Genomic DNA, 19,308 nt, shown 5'->3' on the forward strand with positions numbered 1-19,308 from the left:
CCCCTCTGATATTTGGTATACTTTACCGCATAATACATCTGCTTTGCGGCGGAGCTGACTAAAGTTTCCACCTTGTTCATTAGATGGCTGTAAAGCTTTTGTTGCAGTTTTCTACAATATATGCACGCGTGCATACTTTTTGTAGGCTTCCATATTTAAAGAGAAAACATAACTAGACACAGGTTGAATATTTTTTATTTATTTATTATATTTATTTCACAATACTGCAGGCCACATGGCCCACATGGCCCAGGCAGGAGTGGAATTACAGAGAAAGAACAATACAAAATAATTCATAACAACACTGGCAGCACAAGCAATATGTCGCTGTCGCTTGGACGATTTATAAGAAAGGAATGAAGAAAAAAAAATCACGAACAATTTATAACAACACTCGCAGCATAATAGTTTAACAGCAATATAAGAGCAATATAACAGCAATGTAACAGTTTATAACGCAGCATAACAGCAATATAAGTTTCAACGATTCAATATTCATTACGAAAAATGTTGGTCAAGGACTTCGTCAAAATTGTCTGCCTCGCAAACGAACTTAGACTGTTCCAATCCGAAACAGTGCGGGGAAAGAAACTCTGTTTGAATGCCTCCGTTTTGGCAAAAATGTGTTGTAGGGTGTGTTTGTGAGTGTTGCGCGTAGTTCTCGCTGTAGTGGTCTTTAAATAGTGGTCTTTAAATGGAATGGGACGGTGTCCAAGAGGGTACCACTGTCTTCATCAGAAGCTAGGTCAGGGAAATGCTGACCTAGCTTGGCGGCATGTTGTGCTGTAGTCGCGTGCCACACCTCCGGCATGGCACTGAGAACAGGTGCAGGTAACTGTGGAGCCACGTCTGTTGAAACAGAAGAAAATGAAATGCTGACATCATGCAATCTTGCACCTATGAAGTGTTATTCAAGTGGAAAATACACTTCATTATAACTTATGTAAACCATTAGAGGCCCAGACAGGTGACGCAAGTCTACATAGCCTGTTTCACATGAAATAAGCAAATGCTTCATTCAATGGTTAAAAGAATTGGAGAAAGGTGCTTCTATTGTATAGGATCGGCACCTCTGGTTACAATTCACAGACCTGGACAGTGTAGGCTTGGCCTACTACCATGATAAACACGAACTTCCACAGAAGTGCAAAGAATATTTCGAACAATGTGCCAAATAGAGCCAGCACATCTATACTTGGATACAGCTTAAGAAGTCCGGAAAGGCCCTGCCCAGATGGCCAAAGCGCGGCAACCGATCGCCTCCGCAACTAAAGAAATAGTCCCACTCATGCACACAGCAATATTCTCTGAAGGCGGGGTCACCAGCCGTCGCACTCATGACATCATTCTGGAGTGCGCGCCTGTTGGTGCTCGCTTGTGTGCATCCTCTGCCTTTGAGGAGGAAATGCTGCAGACTTCTAAAGTTGTATCCGACTATAGAAGGCCATCACAGCCCCTGCATACTGAACTAAACTCTAGTAGTTTCAGCCAACTCACCAAGAAAGATTTGACGGCTAAGTCGGGCAGTTGCGGAGAAAAAAAATGAAGCACTGCTGCATTGGCATATTCCGCCACCTGCAAAAAGAGCAAAAAAAAAAAAAAAAAACATCACAAAGGTGGTGATGCAAGGCACCATAGTAACCCAGCCAGCAAAAAGGCATCTATGTCAAAATTAGTCAATATAACCAGTAAAGCATGTCCATGAATGTTCCGAATACAAAAGGGGAACATTAGCCCTCTCTAAATTGATACATCTCCAATACAATAATAACAGAGCACAGGGGTGTAGCCAGAAAATTTTTTTGGAAGGGAGGGAGTCCGACCGCCTTCCTATATGTAGGTTTGTGTGTATTTGTATGTGCATGCATATATATACACATACAAAATGTTCAAATTTTAAGGGGGGGGGGGTGGACCCTCCTTCCACCTTCCTGGATACGCCGCTGAAGTACAAACAAATGCTCCACTTAAGTATGTGTGTTTCACAACACAGTTGGAACTGTTCAAGCTGCTTTCAACATCGCTATGTAAAAGACCAAAGGTTATGCCCAACACAGACATTTTTATTTTCATCTTACTGTTTGTCTGAACATTTCACCAGATTCTTTTTTTTTTTTTTTGTCTTAGTACCACTGCATGCTTATCATCCTTTTCATAATAGATCATACATATCAGCACTGTGTATAGACCAGTATGGTTTACTCTCAGACTTGGGCCCCCCACAGTGGTCCAGTGGTTATGGTGCTCGACTGCTGACTTGAAGGTGGCGGGATCGCATCCCGGCCGTGGCGGCCCATTTTCGATGGAGGCAAAAATGCTTGAGGCCCGTGCGCTTAGAGTTAAGTGCACGTTAAAGAACCCCAGGTGGTCGAAATTTCCAGAGCCTTCCACTACAGCATCCCTCATAATCATATTGTGGTTCTGAAAAGTTAAACCCCAACAATTATTATTATTATTACTCTCAGACTTGCGTTTGGAGCAACAATACGTAATCTTGGCCCCAGTTATCACCAGTCGGTGCAGCCACAACAGAGACTGTAGGTTTTGTGACGTCACAGCAGGTGGCGAGCGAACATTGGGGGCAAACATGCGATTAGGACAGGCCAGACACAGTCATAATCGTTCGTGACGCCTGATCCACAGCCCCCAGAGAAGGCTGCCCCCTATAATATATACGAAGAAGGCTGCCCACTATAATATATACGAAGCCCCTAGCCATAATTCAGAAGGGGAGGGCTGTGATAAGTAGAGGGGCAGGTGATGACACGTAATTAGCTCTTGCCTTCTCTAACAAAGCTAAAGTATAAGTGCTATGAACAGGAGAGACAAAATGGTCTGGTAGGGCTAAGTGCCATAACTACAAACATAAATGTACTGATCTTGAATAATATCATTGTTTTTCATCAATGAGAATAGAGGAAATAAATTTTTGTTCGTCACGACTACATAAAGCGAAGAGAAATCGATGCCAAGGAAAGCAAGCGGAACTATTTTTAGTCGTAAGAGTAGAAAAAGCAACTTACTGCCAGCGAGAGCCAAACCCAGACTCTACACATTACACATGCCTTGCTCTGCAAGCTGACATATGGCGACAGCTGTTCCCACGTCCATATCCTTGGGTGTTTATATATATGTGTACAAAATTTGATCCTGCAAATGTCAAAGGGCCCCTCACCAAGTTCCACTGAAAATTTCGATTAATCACTGCAAGCTGTAAGGTGCCACCTGGGAACCATTTTACTGAAATAATTTTGCAAATTAGTTTACAAATGGACATGTTAGAAAAAACTAAACTGTCCTATTTCTATGCCTCCAGAACGTCAACTTTGCCGTTAAGAGCCGACACTCTTCCCCTCTGCTTCAGCTAGCATCCAGTTGCAGTAAAGCTCCCTTGTGTTCTCTGAAGTGCCGAAGGAGTGAGCACATCACGTTGAAGCACACAATTTCCTACAGTGTCCTGCAGTGTCCTACAGTGTCGCCTGGCACATTTTCTCACACCTGATCAGTACAAGGAGTCTCTCAAGCCCCTTCAGTGCCATGTGGCTTTTGACTTCCGCTTTCTTGGTGCAATCCTGTTTGTCTATTCGGAGCGTTGGAAGCGTGGAAGCAATAAGACGACACTGCACGAACACACGGCCAACATGACAGCCCACAAGAGAGACGGGAAACGCAAGAAGACCACGAAGAGCATTTCCTACAATAATAGCGATGAGTCCCCCCCAGCACCCAGTCCATGCAAACAGGATAACTCCGGGCAACAAAAACTGATCTCGAAGTCTGTACTTTTGTTGAATGCATCAAAACCAATTTTTAGCCCCCAAACACCTCACAGAAGCCATGCTTAGATGAAAAATACAAATCTCAAAGGTCGTGTTTCTGGTGGCGGGACATAAAAATGCATCATAGATGTCACCTTCGCCACTTCTGGCAGCCAATTCCATCCTGAAGCCACTAAGTGGACCAAGCCAAGCCACGTGAAAAGTCAACATAGCCCCCTGGGCCGTCTCGGAGGGCCAGTTCGCAACGTACAATGCGGGAATAGTCCCACAGTTGCGAGGTAGTAGCAGGGTTCCCAACGCATTGGATCCTATGGGAGCTATGCTGGGGCCGGCCGAAAACGAGGTAACAGTCAGGGAAATGCAGCACCCGGGAATGTAACAGCAGTATTCTATCGTAACTTTTTAAGTGAAAAAAATTAAGTAAAAATAATGGAAATATTATTAAATAATAATTACTTATTAAATTAATTTGGACATTAATTACTTTTTATTGAAAGGTGTAAGCAAAGATTTGTTCATTGTTTTGGCCTACCATGATCATGTGCATCTCAAAATCTATGGCATTTTTTTTTCTAAAAGAGCCAAATCCGCTTTAAATGAAACTGAGAAAAACGCAGTTTTCTGCTGCTGACAATATGGTCGGGCCTGCTCCAACAATTTTTTGCCAGTGTGCTCATGTCACCAAAATAACTCAAATCTATATTTCAGCTAAAATCTATATAGCCCACTATCCTTGGTATTCAGGAGTGAAATTTGCATTTGGCTCTTATAAATTGGAACATTTCATTCGGGCTTGAATTAGCTCATAAAAGAAGTCTAAATCGCAGCGAATGAACGATATAGCAATATTTTGCAAAATATTAACACCATCCCTGTGCTTCCGTCGGTGCCGTCCTTTGTTGCAATGGCAATGACTAGACCTGTGGAGCAAGTGGCCCTTCCAGGCAAAAGGCGCACCATTCTGGACTCACGGCAGCGTTTTCTCGTTCTTGGAATCCAGTGAAGGCCTTCAAAAAATGTTTCAGCTCTTCTCCTTCTTAGCTCGTTTTATGCTGCGCCGTTTCGGATCACTTCTTCTTTTTCAAGGAATAAATCAGTGCCCAATATCTTCATTTCAACTGTCTTCTGTATCAAATAAACCATCTTGGAGAGAAAGAACAACATGATACTGTAGCTCAAAACTCGAAAAGAAACACTAAAAGGCAGAAAGAAGCAGGAAAGTCGGCCTCTTACTCTATATTCTAGTCTTGCCCTACAGCATCACGTCTTTCAGCATGAACCAACTCACCCAAGAAAAACTAGTTGTGGAACGAAAGCATGATAGGAAAGCAACTAGGACACAAATAAACAGATTGGATGCAGCCGCATCAAATCTCCTAAACAAGCATGAGTGAGTGTTCATGAGCTGATCAGAATTCATCAACCAGGAAGAAGCCAAGCAAGCAGTGCACTACGAAGTATTTCAAGATCCCCCATACAATCATGAGGAAAGGGTTCTGCTATGTGCAAGTGACACCACCAACGCAAACGGATCTATTATTGCAATAGCCACACTGACACTGGCAACCTCACTGCCTTCAGTGAGACCACCAACTTTAAAGCAAAACTGCGATAAGGAACAGTGCGAAAAAGAAAAAAAAAACGCTTCATGAATTCTGCTCCATACATGGTAGGTATTTTTGGCTGCTTACTGTTGCTGATACAATCACGTTGAAGATTGCTTAATGTAACACCAGATGCATTAGTGTCTAAGGCAGGAGGCCTTTTTAAATAATAATAACAATTGTTGGGGTTAACGTCCCAAAAGCACGATATGATTATGAGGGACGCCATAATCATATCGAATTAAACTCAGCCCCTATTTAATCAAGAATAGGAAAAACCTAACTGACCCAGCATGTATCACAACAGTGTCAGAAAGCACCACTGCAATGAAGATAGCACATGCCCACTGCAAAGAAGGGGAAATAATGCCCAGTGCACAACGTTACAATATCACCACACAAATTTAATAATTCGTTGCAAGGGGCAGTTAATAAGGCCAAAGAGGGTGAGACACAAGGTACGTGATATATGGGCGTAACATAGCTGTACACAGGCCTAAAATCAGTGTCTGTATAGTTGCATAAAATATAATGCAACAAAAACATGACAATTACAATTAAAATGTGTTATGTACAGTTCTGAGTGATTGAAGCATGATAATCGCCTCGCATGGTGGTTGGCACTTTTTTGCACTACTGCTGGTCACTTGGTGATCACATAGCGTCCAAATGCTGTCACAATGTAGGAATCGTACACCATAATTAGCCAGCTCAACGTTGCCGGCGCTCACTGGGGGCACAAGAAGTGCTGGCCGCCATGCGGGCTGACTATCGCGTTTCAATTGCTGAACGCTGTACGTAAAGATGCGCCACCAGTCGGCCATAAGCTTTTTTTTTTTAATTTTTAAACAAGGAGGCTGCAGTAGCTTGCAAGTGGCACTAATGCCTATTTAAGGTTCAGGCATGAATGGCACTCTCTAGAAATGCTCCAGTAGCTCGAGTTACTTAGGCTGCCTTGTACTGCCATACGCTTGGAGCTACATCATCCACCAAGGCTAATTAAAGAAAGAAGATGCCAGTTGGCAAGCGGACTTGTGATTCGTCACAGCCGTCTGCGGCAGCCCTGGTACCTACACTACTTAGGCAATGCACAGCTGTTGCGCGAGCTTGCACTAAGTGTGCTCTAGTCTGGATGAGCTCTGCGAGTATGTGTTACGGACCAACTTTGTATTATAGCCAGCTTGACTGACAGATATTAGCCAAACCCAGATTATGCACTTTAAAGGCACTTTCACTTAGCTCAATATTGTCCCAACTAAACGCTGGCAGGTTGACAGAGGACAATGAAGTGAGGAGCACGAGCAGCAACCACCGTTTGTGTCGCAACGCGGAAAGAACAGGACACAGGACCACGGTGCGACAAGGAAAAACGAGGTCTGTATTGACAGGTCAAAAAGGCAGACGCCTCAAAGTCGTCTTCGAATGCAATGCAACACAATGCAACGTCAACGACTCAACGCACTGACATTGCGAGAAGCAAGCGTCATGCTGCCCGCGCGTCACCGCTGTGCTGCAGTGAACCACGTCTTCTTTTCCAGAGGCACACATTTTCAGCTCACCACGAGACCGCTTCTTTTTTTTTTTCTTGTGCTGGCAGCAGCAAAGCTGGGATGCTTCACTTGTCACTCATTAGAATCGCTACATTGCATTGCCTTGTGGCTCTTAAAGGCCATCGTTTCTGTGGATTTGCAGCTAAATCGGGAATTGGCACATGGCACCCAAGGTTTCGAATTAACCGGGTTGGTACTAATCGTGCTTCAAATGATCCACTTAAATTTACATTGCAAAATAAGGGGCCACAGAAATCCTTCGAATTATGCGGGATTTCAAAATAACCGAGTTCGTATGAATGAAGTTTTACTGTATCCAATTAGATCGGTCGCTGGTGCTACGTATAATGGAACAGTGCTATGTAGAATGGAAGTGGAAAGTTGACAACTTGTTCGGCTGCGCCACTGCGATCTTCAGTGATTTGCATGTTTAAAGTCTTGTAATAAATTACACACCTGACGCAGAGAGCTTAAATCGGTCAGGAAATGACTCTTAGGACATGCTTTACTGGCTCAATGCGTTTGCACAAAATCGTCAACGTTTCAGGGCTCCCTTTAAAGGTCCAATCACGTAGCACAACTCAACCCCCAGGATCCCCTTTTTCTTCAGACACAGCTCAGCCATGCATGGCCATGCATGGCAATGCATGAAAGGGGGGTATGCTGCACACATCGGAAGCTGCCATTCGCAGTGCTGTCTTTGTGAATGCTGTCATCACAGCCCTCATCATATGAGCTTTCTTCTTTGTCAAATGGAGGAACGTAATTTTTCTCTTCTCTAAAGCCATTGTCACTTTCTGCAAAGCCAGGGTGATCGATCCCACAGTATGCATGCTGTGTGAACATCACCATGCTCAAACACAGAAAAAGAAGAGCAGCTGATGATATATTTACGACCATTTTTTTGCTTTGCATGGAGCTGCCACTTATAGGGAATGCAATGAGATAACTGCTGTAAGCAAGTGTGCCACTGGCGGTGGTCACATTTCAATGGAGGTGAAATGCTAGAGGCCCGTGTAATGTGTGATGTGAGTGTGTGTTAAAGAACACCAGATGGTAGAAATTTCCGGAACCTTCATAATCATATCATGGTATTGGCATGTAAAACCCCAGAAATTATATTACTTGAGCTCCCTATCCACAAGATGGCGCTACAGATATTACCTAAACAAAAATGCACGCAGTTTAAAACGCCTTGGCAGCTGCCTCCCAACATCAAACCGAACGAGCCACCCCATGATGGCAGCTGCTGCCCGACAGCAGACCGCAAAGGGTTAAGCTCTCTTCCACTGCTTTCACATAGAAGCACAACATAAAACTGAACTCCAAGAGAAGCACCAAAAAAATCTGTCAACAATGCCAATGCTGACATGCTCACCTTTAGAACAGCAGAATTGTCACATGGCCTGACAATCACAATTGGCATGTCAACAAATTGCCTTTGTACGCTGCTGATGAATGCATCCACATTTCTGCAAGGAACCAGTAGGATTCAATACAAACTCCGCTACCATGCATACAATTTCCACATAAAATTTGCAAGCTTTTGTGAAATTCCATGCAGTAAGATTTCATGACTATCTGCCAAGCGGCTTTACTATGAGTAAGTTTTTTTTTTTTTGAGCCTCAGAATAGGTTTACACTAGGGCTCAAAGCAGGCAGACACAGCAAAACTCACTAGAAACCTGCAAAACTTCACTGCCCAAGCAGGCAAAAAACCAGGTGGCGAGCCCAGTGAGCCCAGACAAATTTTATTTCCATGGTAAAAATGGAATGCCTTTCACCTTTACCAGATAATGTATGTAAACATACAATCACAAATTCAAGATGGTGGCAAGAATCAGCAGTGATTCCTGTCGAAGTAATCACATATAGCACCACGCTGCACAATGGATCTCACAGCCTCTAAGAAGACAATTTCCTCAAGAGACAGATATAGATGAAGATTGCCGAGGAGCCTGGGATTAGCAGAAGGCTCTATCAGTAATGGTGTTGCTCCATTCGCCTCACCAATGGCTTCTAAGCGTGGAAAACACAGCAAGGATCTAAAAAACACTGCATATTATCGGTTCCCCCAAAAAAACGTTTCCCCACATTACAGATATGTCCTGTGGTGAAGTATATGCAACACATTACAGTAAAACATATCAAGGGTGCAAAATGGCCACTGTCACATGAGACATAGGAAGTACTAATTAATTATGCATGCGCATTTCAGTGTTGGAGCACTGCCACTCCATATGTGTGCCCCTTTTTTGTGTTTGTGCCATCCATGGGGCTGTGTTCATGTTTCTCATGCGACGTGTCACCGAGATACGAGACATTCGAATTCACGTGTTTTCTACCAGTGTATACTATGAATCCTATCTGTGCGCTGCCTGCAGTGTTGTGATTCCCCATGGGGACTCAAAGCTCATCTCGAATGAGGAGTCAGGCCGTATGCAGGGGTGCAACAGCCAAAATAGGATTTGGAGCAATTTTTGGAGCAGGAAAATGTTGCTTTTGGAGCAGGAAAATCCAAATTTGGAGCAGGTTACGGGAAAAAAACTCAGTTTTGGAGCACAAAATTACAAATTTGGAGCAGCTTCACAAACAAAGTTTGCTTTTGGAACAGTAACAAAAAATATATATGCAAATTTTTCGATGTCACCACAATCATGTTTTCAGCGCATAACATGCTGAATAAGATCAATGAATTCTGCGGAAACCAGTAAGGCCTTGTGTATGCTGAATCTGCACCAAGGTTTTGCAGCAAGGTCCTTTACACCTGGCCTACACCACCGGCTGATCACGTCATTGTTGCAATCCACTTCATTCAGCACTGATGCGCTGAATTTTGTATTCCGCCCTGTTAAGAAGATCTATGAGAAGAAAGTCCATTTTAAAGAGAGGCACCATATGTATATGTATATATAGTTTAATAGGGTGTTATGTCATGCAACGTCTAGGACAAACCAGGAAAAATGTGCAATCGTCGCAAGTGCGCCCTCTCCCCTTGTCTGTGTGTGTGTGTGTCTATATATATATATATATATATATATATATATATATGTAGAGTGAGAGAGAGGAGCGAAAATCGGCATCCTTTCATTGTATGCAGCGCCTGTCGCCGAGTAGAGCCGAACCCTTGTTTGTTTCGTGCAGCGTGTCATCAACCAAGCTGACGCCGTCACTGCCGGGTCGGTCGCGTGCTCTACTGTATGACAGCTTTTCCCGAGGAGTATTCCTACCCGCTCCGGTCGTAACCGCGTGTAGGGATACGGCAAAGATTTCGTTGGGTAAACGCAGCAATGGTGAGCTGCTTTCGTTTCTGCAAGCGACACGTAATCTGTGTCTCCGCTCGGGAGGCAGCAGCCAACGGCATGTTTGGGTCCGTTGCGTAGAAAATGCGTGCAATATATTCACAGTAGTACCAAAAGCACTATGCCACACGCGCTACCGAGCAGATATAAAGATGCTGATCGCGTTAAGGTTGCCAGCGATAACTCGCACTAGCGTACTCGTTAGTACCTTCCATCAAACCTTCGCGCCAGCAAAGCGGTGACTGCACTCGCGTCGAAGTCAAAATGATTAGTAGACCAATGTCCTCATTTCCCAAAAAGCGGAAGGCCTTTTTCGGCACATTATGGTGTCGGCCTCACCGCGAGTTGAAGGGAGCAAGTACCCTGACGAACTCATTCGGCTAAGGCAGTTAAGGTTTTCGGCAGTACATTTCAGTACATTTAAAAAGACTTTGCTGTATATACAACCCAAGAATTCGTGCACGTGAGCACTACTAGTTGAACAAAGGCAGAGTCGAACCGGACTCCACCTAACAATAACGACATCCCCACTAAGATTTGCAGCAAGTGTCAAACGGCCCGTTTGCCAGTTAACTTTCCTTACGCGGTGCTTCCACATTAAATGGCCGCTGACCTTTGCTGATGTTGAATGACCTTGTAGAGCAGCGTTTGAACCAGCAGTAAAAACTTCATTTAGGCCCATCGGCCCACCAGCAAACCCGCCAGGACAGATTAACGTCATGTTTGAGTCAAGCACCACTGCATCGGACTGGATTGGATGAAGGTGCCTCTTCCAACATTAGGTCGCCAATGCAGGCTTCGTTCCGCGCTAAAACCAGGCTAAAACTAGCGCAACCGAAAAAATTTTGCGGTTACCTGGGGCGTTTTGGCGCAGCGTGGCGCAGTTTCAACAAATATCGCGGTTTCGGCGCAGCTTGGCGCAGAAAAACGAAATTGTATCAAAATGGCGCAATTGGCGCAGCTGTTGCATCCCTGCATATGCCGCCTGGAAATGCAGTTAGCTTCGAGGCATGAACTGGGATGAATCGCGAAGCAGCCAGAAGAACGACATGTAGCATTTTTTTTTAACGCAGTTTGCTTTAAATCTTAAAACTGTATCTTTTCTTTCATTATTTCCCTCACATGGCACAGTCAACTAGCTAAAACCAGTTAAATTCACGGCATTCTGCAACCACGTCATTTGCTGCTGCAATCACCATGGCCGAAGCCACAGAAGACCCAGCCCAAGCTTACTCAAAGACCACAACGGAGAACTTTTTTTTTGTCCGTAGACAGACGAGCCCTCAGCACACTCAAGAAGACGGAACTTGCCGACGAACTCAAGCTACGCCACATCTCTCACACGGGCAAAATGGACAAGCTTGTGACGAGACTCATCGAAGACAATAAACGGCAACGAGTCAGCGGCACACAGGAACCTCCAACGATGCAACGAGATAACAGCAACGAAGAGCTGGCAAGCATTCAGTCTCACTGCTGCTAATGCAAGGCTGCAAACCAAAATCGAAGCCCTCAAGAGTCAAGTTCAACTTCTGAGTATGGCCAACGAACAACCAGAGCAACGAGGCAAACCAACATCACGACATCCGTCACGAAGACGGCGAAACGAGTGAGTCACGACTGAACTCATCCGAGCATGCACATAGTGAAGCTGGCAATTCACAACAATTGAATTCAGCAACATCACTCGATTACTGTCAATGATGGCCGAATCCCAAGCGAAATCGACGGAATGTACCGCCCGAGCTCGAGACTCTATTCAAGTTCATTCGACCAACGACATTTCAGCTGCAATTCCACTATACAACGACTCAATTATATCGAACGTTCACACTTGGATAAAAGAGACCGAACGAATCGTATCACTTGCTCACTGGTCACCGTCACTCAGATTTGTCGTTACATGAACAGAAAGGAGGGACTTTGACACATGATGTGCTGTGTGTTTGAGTCTTCTCCTTTTGTCTCATTTTTTTACGCACTATGTATTCGAAATCAAAATGTACCAACTCACCCAAACTGTCACACTTCTCTTACCATGCTAAGCCAATAGCAACCACTCAATTTAGGACCTCCTCTTTCTAAAACACCACAGCATTTGCCTTCAGTGCACCTTTAGCAGCCTTGCAATATGACAATAAACAGTCAGCTGCAATGCCGTGAGATGCCAGTTCATAAATTTAAACATGAAGTACCTTAGATACTTACTGAGAAGAAAAATTGTGGCCGTTGCTATGTGGTCTTCGTAACCGTTTTGTTGGAAGCAATGACCTGTTAGATCTCTTCAGTCCATTATAATTTAAAATCGCTGATGCATGACTTGTGTGCTCATGGACCTGCAGCATAAAAGAAAAAAAACAAACAAGAACATCAAATTTAGCTTAACAATAAAAGAAAAAAAAACTACTGAAAACATTTGTTTGTGTAATTTTTATCTGCACACTTGGAAATGTAGTGTCCCGAGGTCATGCCCTGTTCAGTTTGATCAATCGTGGTAGCGGGTTCACTTTTACACAATTAAATATCTGGTTCAATGCTTCAAAAAAGAATAGTAACTCTGCTCTCTGTAAATGTATCTGAAGACACTGCAACTAGAAAATGGCTTGGAATGGAAATGTTCACAATGTATAAGTAGAGGAAGAAATGCTGCTGTTGCACTTCAAATTTGCCAATAGACTTAATATGTCTTTTGTTCTATGAAGTGTGGGAATCGCGCGCACCACCTGGCTGGTGTGATAATGCCACATGCTGCACTATAGTGGTGCGCATGGTGAACTTGTGGTCCTCAAAAGCAGCAGCCATGGCGCTGCCCAGACAGTTGGCAAAAGACCGGAGGGAAGTATGTGCGCATGCAGTGTGCGCCCGCTGAGGTGAAAGATAGTGGGCCGGTTTTGTACCTGTGAGTGTTGATATATTATTTTAACCCCTTCGCAGTCCTTTCGAAGTTTGATTGTTTCTAGTCTTATTGTTTCTCGAATGTTTCTTGTTTGAGGTGAATTGTTGACCGCATCATATCTTTGGGGCAGACGGCTGAACGAACCTCAACAAATGGCGCCCAACGTGGGGTCCGAACCCACGACCCTGAGATGCTCTACCGACTGAGCTAGCTATAGAATGCCAACTTTATACATAAACCTAATTAATATCTAAGTGGTAATGAATTAAAAATGTACACATACGTGGGCACAAAGCCTTCAAAGGCCCTCCAACACTACACAAGCCCCCATTTTTTACTTGCGGGTTGTGTAGACTGAATCATAAAGATTACTGCAGCAAGAATAGGCAGCGATAGGGGCATGCAGTCTGAAGTTATTCCGCCTAGAAAATTCAAAATATAAGAAAAAAAAATGTCCACCCTCAACTCGATTTTCACAGGGTCACATGACACTTCACTTGCCACTGTCGTTGCAAGGCGTCAGCAATGGAATGAGCCGAAAGGTCCTACATAGGGGAAGCTTGCACACCATTGTTGCCTGTTGCATCCAGCGCAGCGATCACGCCATTACCACAGTAACAAACAGCGTTGCGCTGCACCCCCTCACCCCGAAAAAAGGGTGAGACCAATATTAATGCGTCAAGGTGAAGAACATTCACTTTTTGTATGCCATAACACTCTTGAGTGCACAACACATACAAAACAAGGCTGCTCAGGAGGGCACATAAGCAAGAAGAAAAGCTTTCACATAATGAAAAACTGTGCCCATTTTTCTATCCTCGGAGGTCACAGCGTAAAATGCAGGCAGCAGCCCGACCATGTTTTCAAGTTGCAGTTTATTTTTTTCCTTTTTTTTTTTTGCAACAGCGTCTATTTAACGTTCAATGGAAAAGCACTCAAAATGAAACCCAAAAATATTCTCTTTTTTTAATGCATTGCCTTGATTTCTTATAAGATTAGATTTATCAAGTTAACCACTGACTTTTCTCCATGCGCTTTTCTCTGTCATTTCTGCCCCCAATAGCTATGGTGAGCGCCACTACGCATTGGCGTGGTCAGCAGCGATGTGATTTCATTGCGTGATTAAAATATTACATCTATGGATATCGATGCTTTGACTTATGCTAAAATAATCCCCAGCCATCAGTCTATGCAAACCACAAATGAAACATAGGTGCTTCATAAGTGTTGGAGGGACCCTTTGAAGGATATGAAGACTTTCCGCCCATTTACAATATTCGTTTTTTTAAATTAGATTATACGTGGGCGATACCTCCTTTGTAAATAAAAGAAATAGACAATCTAGATTTGTTAAAGAAACTCCCAATTTCAGATGCACACAGCTGAGACTGCATGTCCATCCTGTGTATTAAAAAAAAAAGCCAGACGCTGAAGGAATCTGTCACGCAACCAATTCCTTGGTCAACCTGCTAGTAAAGTGGAGGTTTCTATCAAAAAATCAAAAGAACTGCTCTCAGTACTTAAAGGGGCCTGCAATACTTTTTGAACATGGTCAGAAAATGCTGCTGATTGGTAGTCGAGGCGCCTGCAAGCATGCAAGCCAAATGTAACAGTGCAGCACGCGGCTGGGAATTTGCAATTAACTTTCGAAGTCGGCTAGAAATCGCTCGCTCTTCTCTTGACGAATGACGGCATAGACTCAATTTCAAATGCGTTATAAGCTAGTGAACATGGCCATTGGCAAATTTTCAGCCTCATGAGCTGCATAGTTACCGCGGCCGCCCCCACGTACCCACGCCGCGCTCTATAGTGCCTAGAATTACATGCTGTTATAGAATTACACCAGCGCGCTCATGATCAAGCTGAAAGTGAGCCGCGCATTCTAAGAAAAAAAAAAGAAGAAAAGAAAGTGCTAAGAGTTACAACGCGCACTGACATACGGACGTGGCTTCTTGCCCTCTTGTCATTCCTCCCTGTGTAGCTTTCAGTGCGCTCGCTGGGACCAAAGGAAAGAGAAAGTGCTGAGAGTGTGCAACAAATCCCTGCAACTCCGCTCTATTCTAAAAACTTTTGCAGCAGTCGATGCATGAGAATATTAACTCCAGTAGTGAGCCTATTCGAACATTACTTGGAAAAATGTTGGAAGGCACCTTTAAGGAAATGTTAGTGGAGTCTACTCATTTGTATAACATGTACCACCTCCTTGCCAAATGAAATACCTGCAGGCACTATTTTATCAAGAAAAAAACATTATTTTGCACACAACTTAAAAGGAAGGTGACAGGACAGTGTCTTGCTTTTCTTGCTCATTTGCGTGCAGAATAAGATTTTCCTCGATGAAAGGCTGTCATCAAAAAGGTCAAGTGGCTCCTGTTACTGCAAGCAATGAAATAATGAATGTGCAAAAAATTCGTGTGGAGATCAGCTAGCTGCTTGGTATCGAAGTTAAGAAGATTCACTATGAAATCATTAATTGCTCAAAAGAATACTAAACTGCTGTTGAAAAAAAAATTGGAGCCACACCCCCATGCAGCGAAACATCCCTTGTAATTACCAGCGAGTCATTTTGGAACAGTGCTATGATTGCCAAGGTGAACATGTAGGTGAATCTGCACATTTTACACTACAAGCAGTTTTCTACTACTTTAAAGGGGTCATGAAGCACCCCTTGGGCTTGTTGAAAAAACACATCCTGTGGAAAGCTGACACGGCTATGAACTGCTCTGCCAAATATTACAGTGCGAGCCGCGTAAAGGCCACAAGCGGAGCGCGAAGTTGCCGTTTCCCCAGGCACCCTCTTTTCAAACAGAGGCCGGTTCTCACTCTCATCGGTGGGCGGGGCGTCTGCACGTTGACGTCGCGGATCTGCCAGTTTACGTCGCAAGAGACATAGCATGCTTATTGGCCAATAGCCGATGTAAATCGAGAGCGGCATTCGGATCAGATGCGCTTCTTGCCACGGGGTGCCGCCACTTGCCGGCGCCGCACTCCTCAGTACATGGTAGCCGCACTCGCGCACGCGAATCACAGCGGGAGAGTGATCGCGTTTCATGACGCGCGCTGACGTAACTTCTTTCCCCCGTGCCATCCCTCCCTATGTAGCTTCCAGTGCACTTATCGGCACGAGAAAAGAGAGAAAGTACTGAGAGCGTGCGCCAAACCCCCGTAACTCCGCTCATTCTTGACGGATTCGAGAAATTTTTGCGGCAATCGATTCGGGAGGCAGTAAACTCCGATACTGAGGTCATTAGATCATTACTTGGAAAAGTGGTTCATGACCCCTTTAACATTGCGTGAATCATGACGCTGCCTTTTTGGCAAAAGAGTTCTCATAATGTAAGGCATTTGCTATTGAAGAAATGAAATTCTTGTCTAATGGTAAGTCCAAAACAAATGCTTACAACAAAGTAGTGTTGACACAGCATAAAATTGCGTAAAAAAATGAACGCTGCACACCCATTGCAGTTTCCCAATGATTCCCTTCTTGACATTCATGGTGCGAAAATATACAAAGTATCCGCACTGCATGTATTCCGTGTCACTTGGTGCAGAGTGATGAAGCACTGAGTGATACAATACTATGCTGCCTACGCATGTGAAATGAACAAAACACTTACACTGAAGCTGAGAGAACTAGTGTCAATATGTAAACTTGACCATGGGTATTACAAATTTTACTATACAATATTTACAATACTGCCTATTAGAGCATCGTATGATTAATTAAGCTGCAGCTAAGGTTTAAATAGAAGAATGCTAGACACTTTCATCACAGTACTATGCAGATGTGAAACAGTGTCCAACAACAGATGGACAAATCTGACTGAATTAGCAGAGCACAAGTGTCTTCATGCAGTGAGTGAAAAACTATACCAGCAAAGAGGTTTTGAATGCTACAGAGAGTGCTGTTTTTGTATTCTAGACAGCTGAAGAAAAGAAGACTTACCAGATATACGGTACTACCGCAGGCACTACTAGTTGCAAATTTAGAGTTGTGTGGCTGCTTACCGTTGAATATACAGGTATGCCAAGTGAAGTGGATTCATACTTGAAATGTGCATGAGAAATGACACCGGCAAAAGGACACAGGAAGAGTGCTGCTTTTGCACCACATCGTTCATTCTGTGTTCTTTTTCTATTGCCATAGGTTTTGTTGTGCATATTTCAAGTACAAATTCAACCCAGCATCCAAATAAGTCACCTTTAAAGGTTAAGTGTTCAAGTTGAGTGAGCCGCCAGGTTTATTAATGAGTGCTCACAGTCCAAATGAGCTAGCACGTCCATCCATTTCGGCAAAGTACAGTGCAGGTAGTGCACATAGCAAAATTTTACAAGATGGCTCAGAAAAATTCAGGATATTCCCGTACAGCAAGCAAAACCAACGAATCAAAACAAAATACCCTCCGACATAAAATAATCAATTCACTGGCTAAAAATTCAGCAGCCATGCAAGACAGACACTTGGCATGTGGTCCAGCTGTTCAGAATATTCAGGTGTTGAAGGTCAGTGAAGTTAGAAAATGCCCTCATCCCCAATAGGAAATTAACATGAAAGGGTGCGCTGAACGTTTCATTCTACAAATGCGAAAGCGCACACTATAATGATCAATTCCAACAATTGCAAGTATGTAGGTATACACAGTCAAAAACAGATATATTGAATATGAAGGTGATAGCCAAATAGCTAGATATGTCGGCAATTCCATATGATATAAAACCCAAAAGTATACATCAATGCACGGCATTTAGTTCGATGTGAGAGTGAGCAACTGGGCGTGTTGGTAATGCATGATTCGAATTTGTAGGCGCAAAGAAGACACGGACGAGAAGGGAGACACACACACAGGGCGCCACTGCCAACAATGTTTATTCCAAGAAAAACAGATGCTATTTATGCACACAGTGTTGTCACGTTTCATTGCTGCGCAGTCGCATTGAGATATTGCAACTCTTTCTGAGATAAAGATACGGAGGCCACACTCATGCAACGATCACCGGCTTCAATAATCTTCTGTGCCTCAATTATCAATCTATTCCACTTGTCTCGACTTTCGGCAATCACGGAACATGCGCGAAAATCTGGTACACACTTGCAATCTCTGCAATGTATAGCCAGGTGACCCTCTCTGCCATTCCTAACATTGTTGCAATGCTGCCTGAGCCTGTCGTTTAAACACTGCTCAGTTTGGCCTACGTACTTTTTGCCACAAGACAGGGGAATATCGTAGACTACGCCAACCTGGCATTCGACATATTTAGTTTCATGGTTTATGGTACAGGCTGGTGCTTTTCGGAGGCAAGGATTTGTCATTTTGCAAAGTTTAGACATTTTCAAAGGTGCAGAGAAGATCACCTTCACATCTGCTCGCTCAGCAATCTTCTTTAAGGGGGGAAGAGGCACTTTGACATGAAGCATCTTTTTATTTAAGTTAGTATGATGAAAACTTCGGTGATCATGTATTTACATGTGTAAATATCAAATATGAACTCAGTTTTTATGTAGCCCTTACGACAATTTTTTAAATTAATCATTCATTAAAATTTCGTTTAATCACCTTTTTAATAAATTGGCTACTCGGATCCTGCTGAATTAAATGTCATTGCATTCTACAGTTATCAAAGAGTGCAAAAAGCAAATTTTATGGTTCCAGCTTTCCTACAACAAAAGTTATGAAGCTTCAAAATCCGCCATTCGATTACCGAGAAAATGCATTTTTGTTATTTTCTCTCTTGTAAAAACTTACGCTTTTCTATAGTAACATATGACACTTTGTTGCACTCACTAAACATCCAGCTTTTCAGTAATACAAAAATGATCAAAATCGAGTGTACCAAAGCTGAGAAACGCTCGCGAAAAGAATGAAAGGTGGCCAAAAAATTGAAACTGAGAAAAAAGCAAAAAACAAAACTCTGTGTCTTCAAGGAGCGCTACACAAGTAAAAATGCTTTACTTTGCAAATAAATGCCTTAGAAGACACCAGGAGAGTAGCTTATCACATTTTCCAACCGAAATGGCCCCAGTGCATGTCATTTCAAGCAGTTTGTTGATTGCGGAGAAGTCGACGATGCCGTAGTTAGCCGCCGACGGGTCAGAGACCTCGCACGCTGTTGCGAGTGTGCGCGGCTTGCGCTCGCTAGCGGAAGTTGCCGATAAGCCGGAGATCTTATCTTCAGTCT

General features: G+C 43.5%; 1 protein-coding gene across 1 annotated transcript in view; it reads right to left on the minus strand.

Annotated features, from left to right (window-relative positions):
* Positions 1–252: 252 nt before the first annotated feature.
* Positions 253–19,308, minus strand: part of LOC119379320 (mediator of RNA polymerase II transcription subunit 27) — a 29,763-nt gene continuing 10,707 nt past the window's right edge. The window contains exons 3-6 of the mRNA XM_049412103.1: positions 12,444–12,571; positions 8,312–8,405; positions 1,498–1,575; positions 253–849 (exon numbers count right to left, since the gene is read on the minus strand). Of these exons, the coding sequence (XP_049268060.1) occupies positions 763–849; positions 1,498–1,575; positions 8,312–8,405; positions 12,444–12,571 (387 nt within the window). The 3' untranslated portion in view covers positions 253–762. The remainder of the gene's footprint in view (positions 850–1,497; positions 1,576–8,311; positions 8,406–12,443; positions 12,572–19,308) is intronic.

The sequence above is a fragment of the Rhipicephalus sanguineus genome, chromosome 1, assembly GCF_013339695.2.
Source record: "Rhipicephalus sanguineus isolate Rsan-2018 chromosome 1, BIME_Rsan_1.4, whole genome shotgun sequence".
Taxonomy (NCBI): domain Eukaryota; kingdom Metazoa; phylum Arthropoda; class Arachnida; order Ixodida; family Ixodidae; genus Rhipicephalus; species Rhipicephalus sanguineus.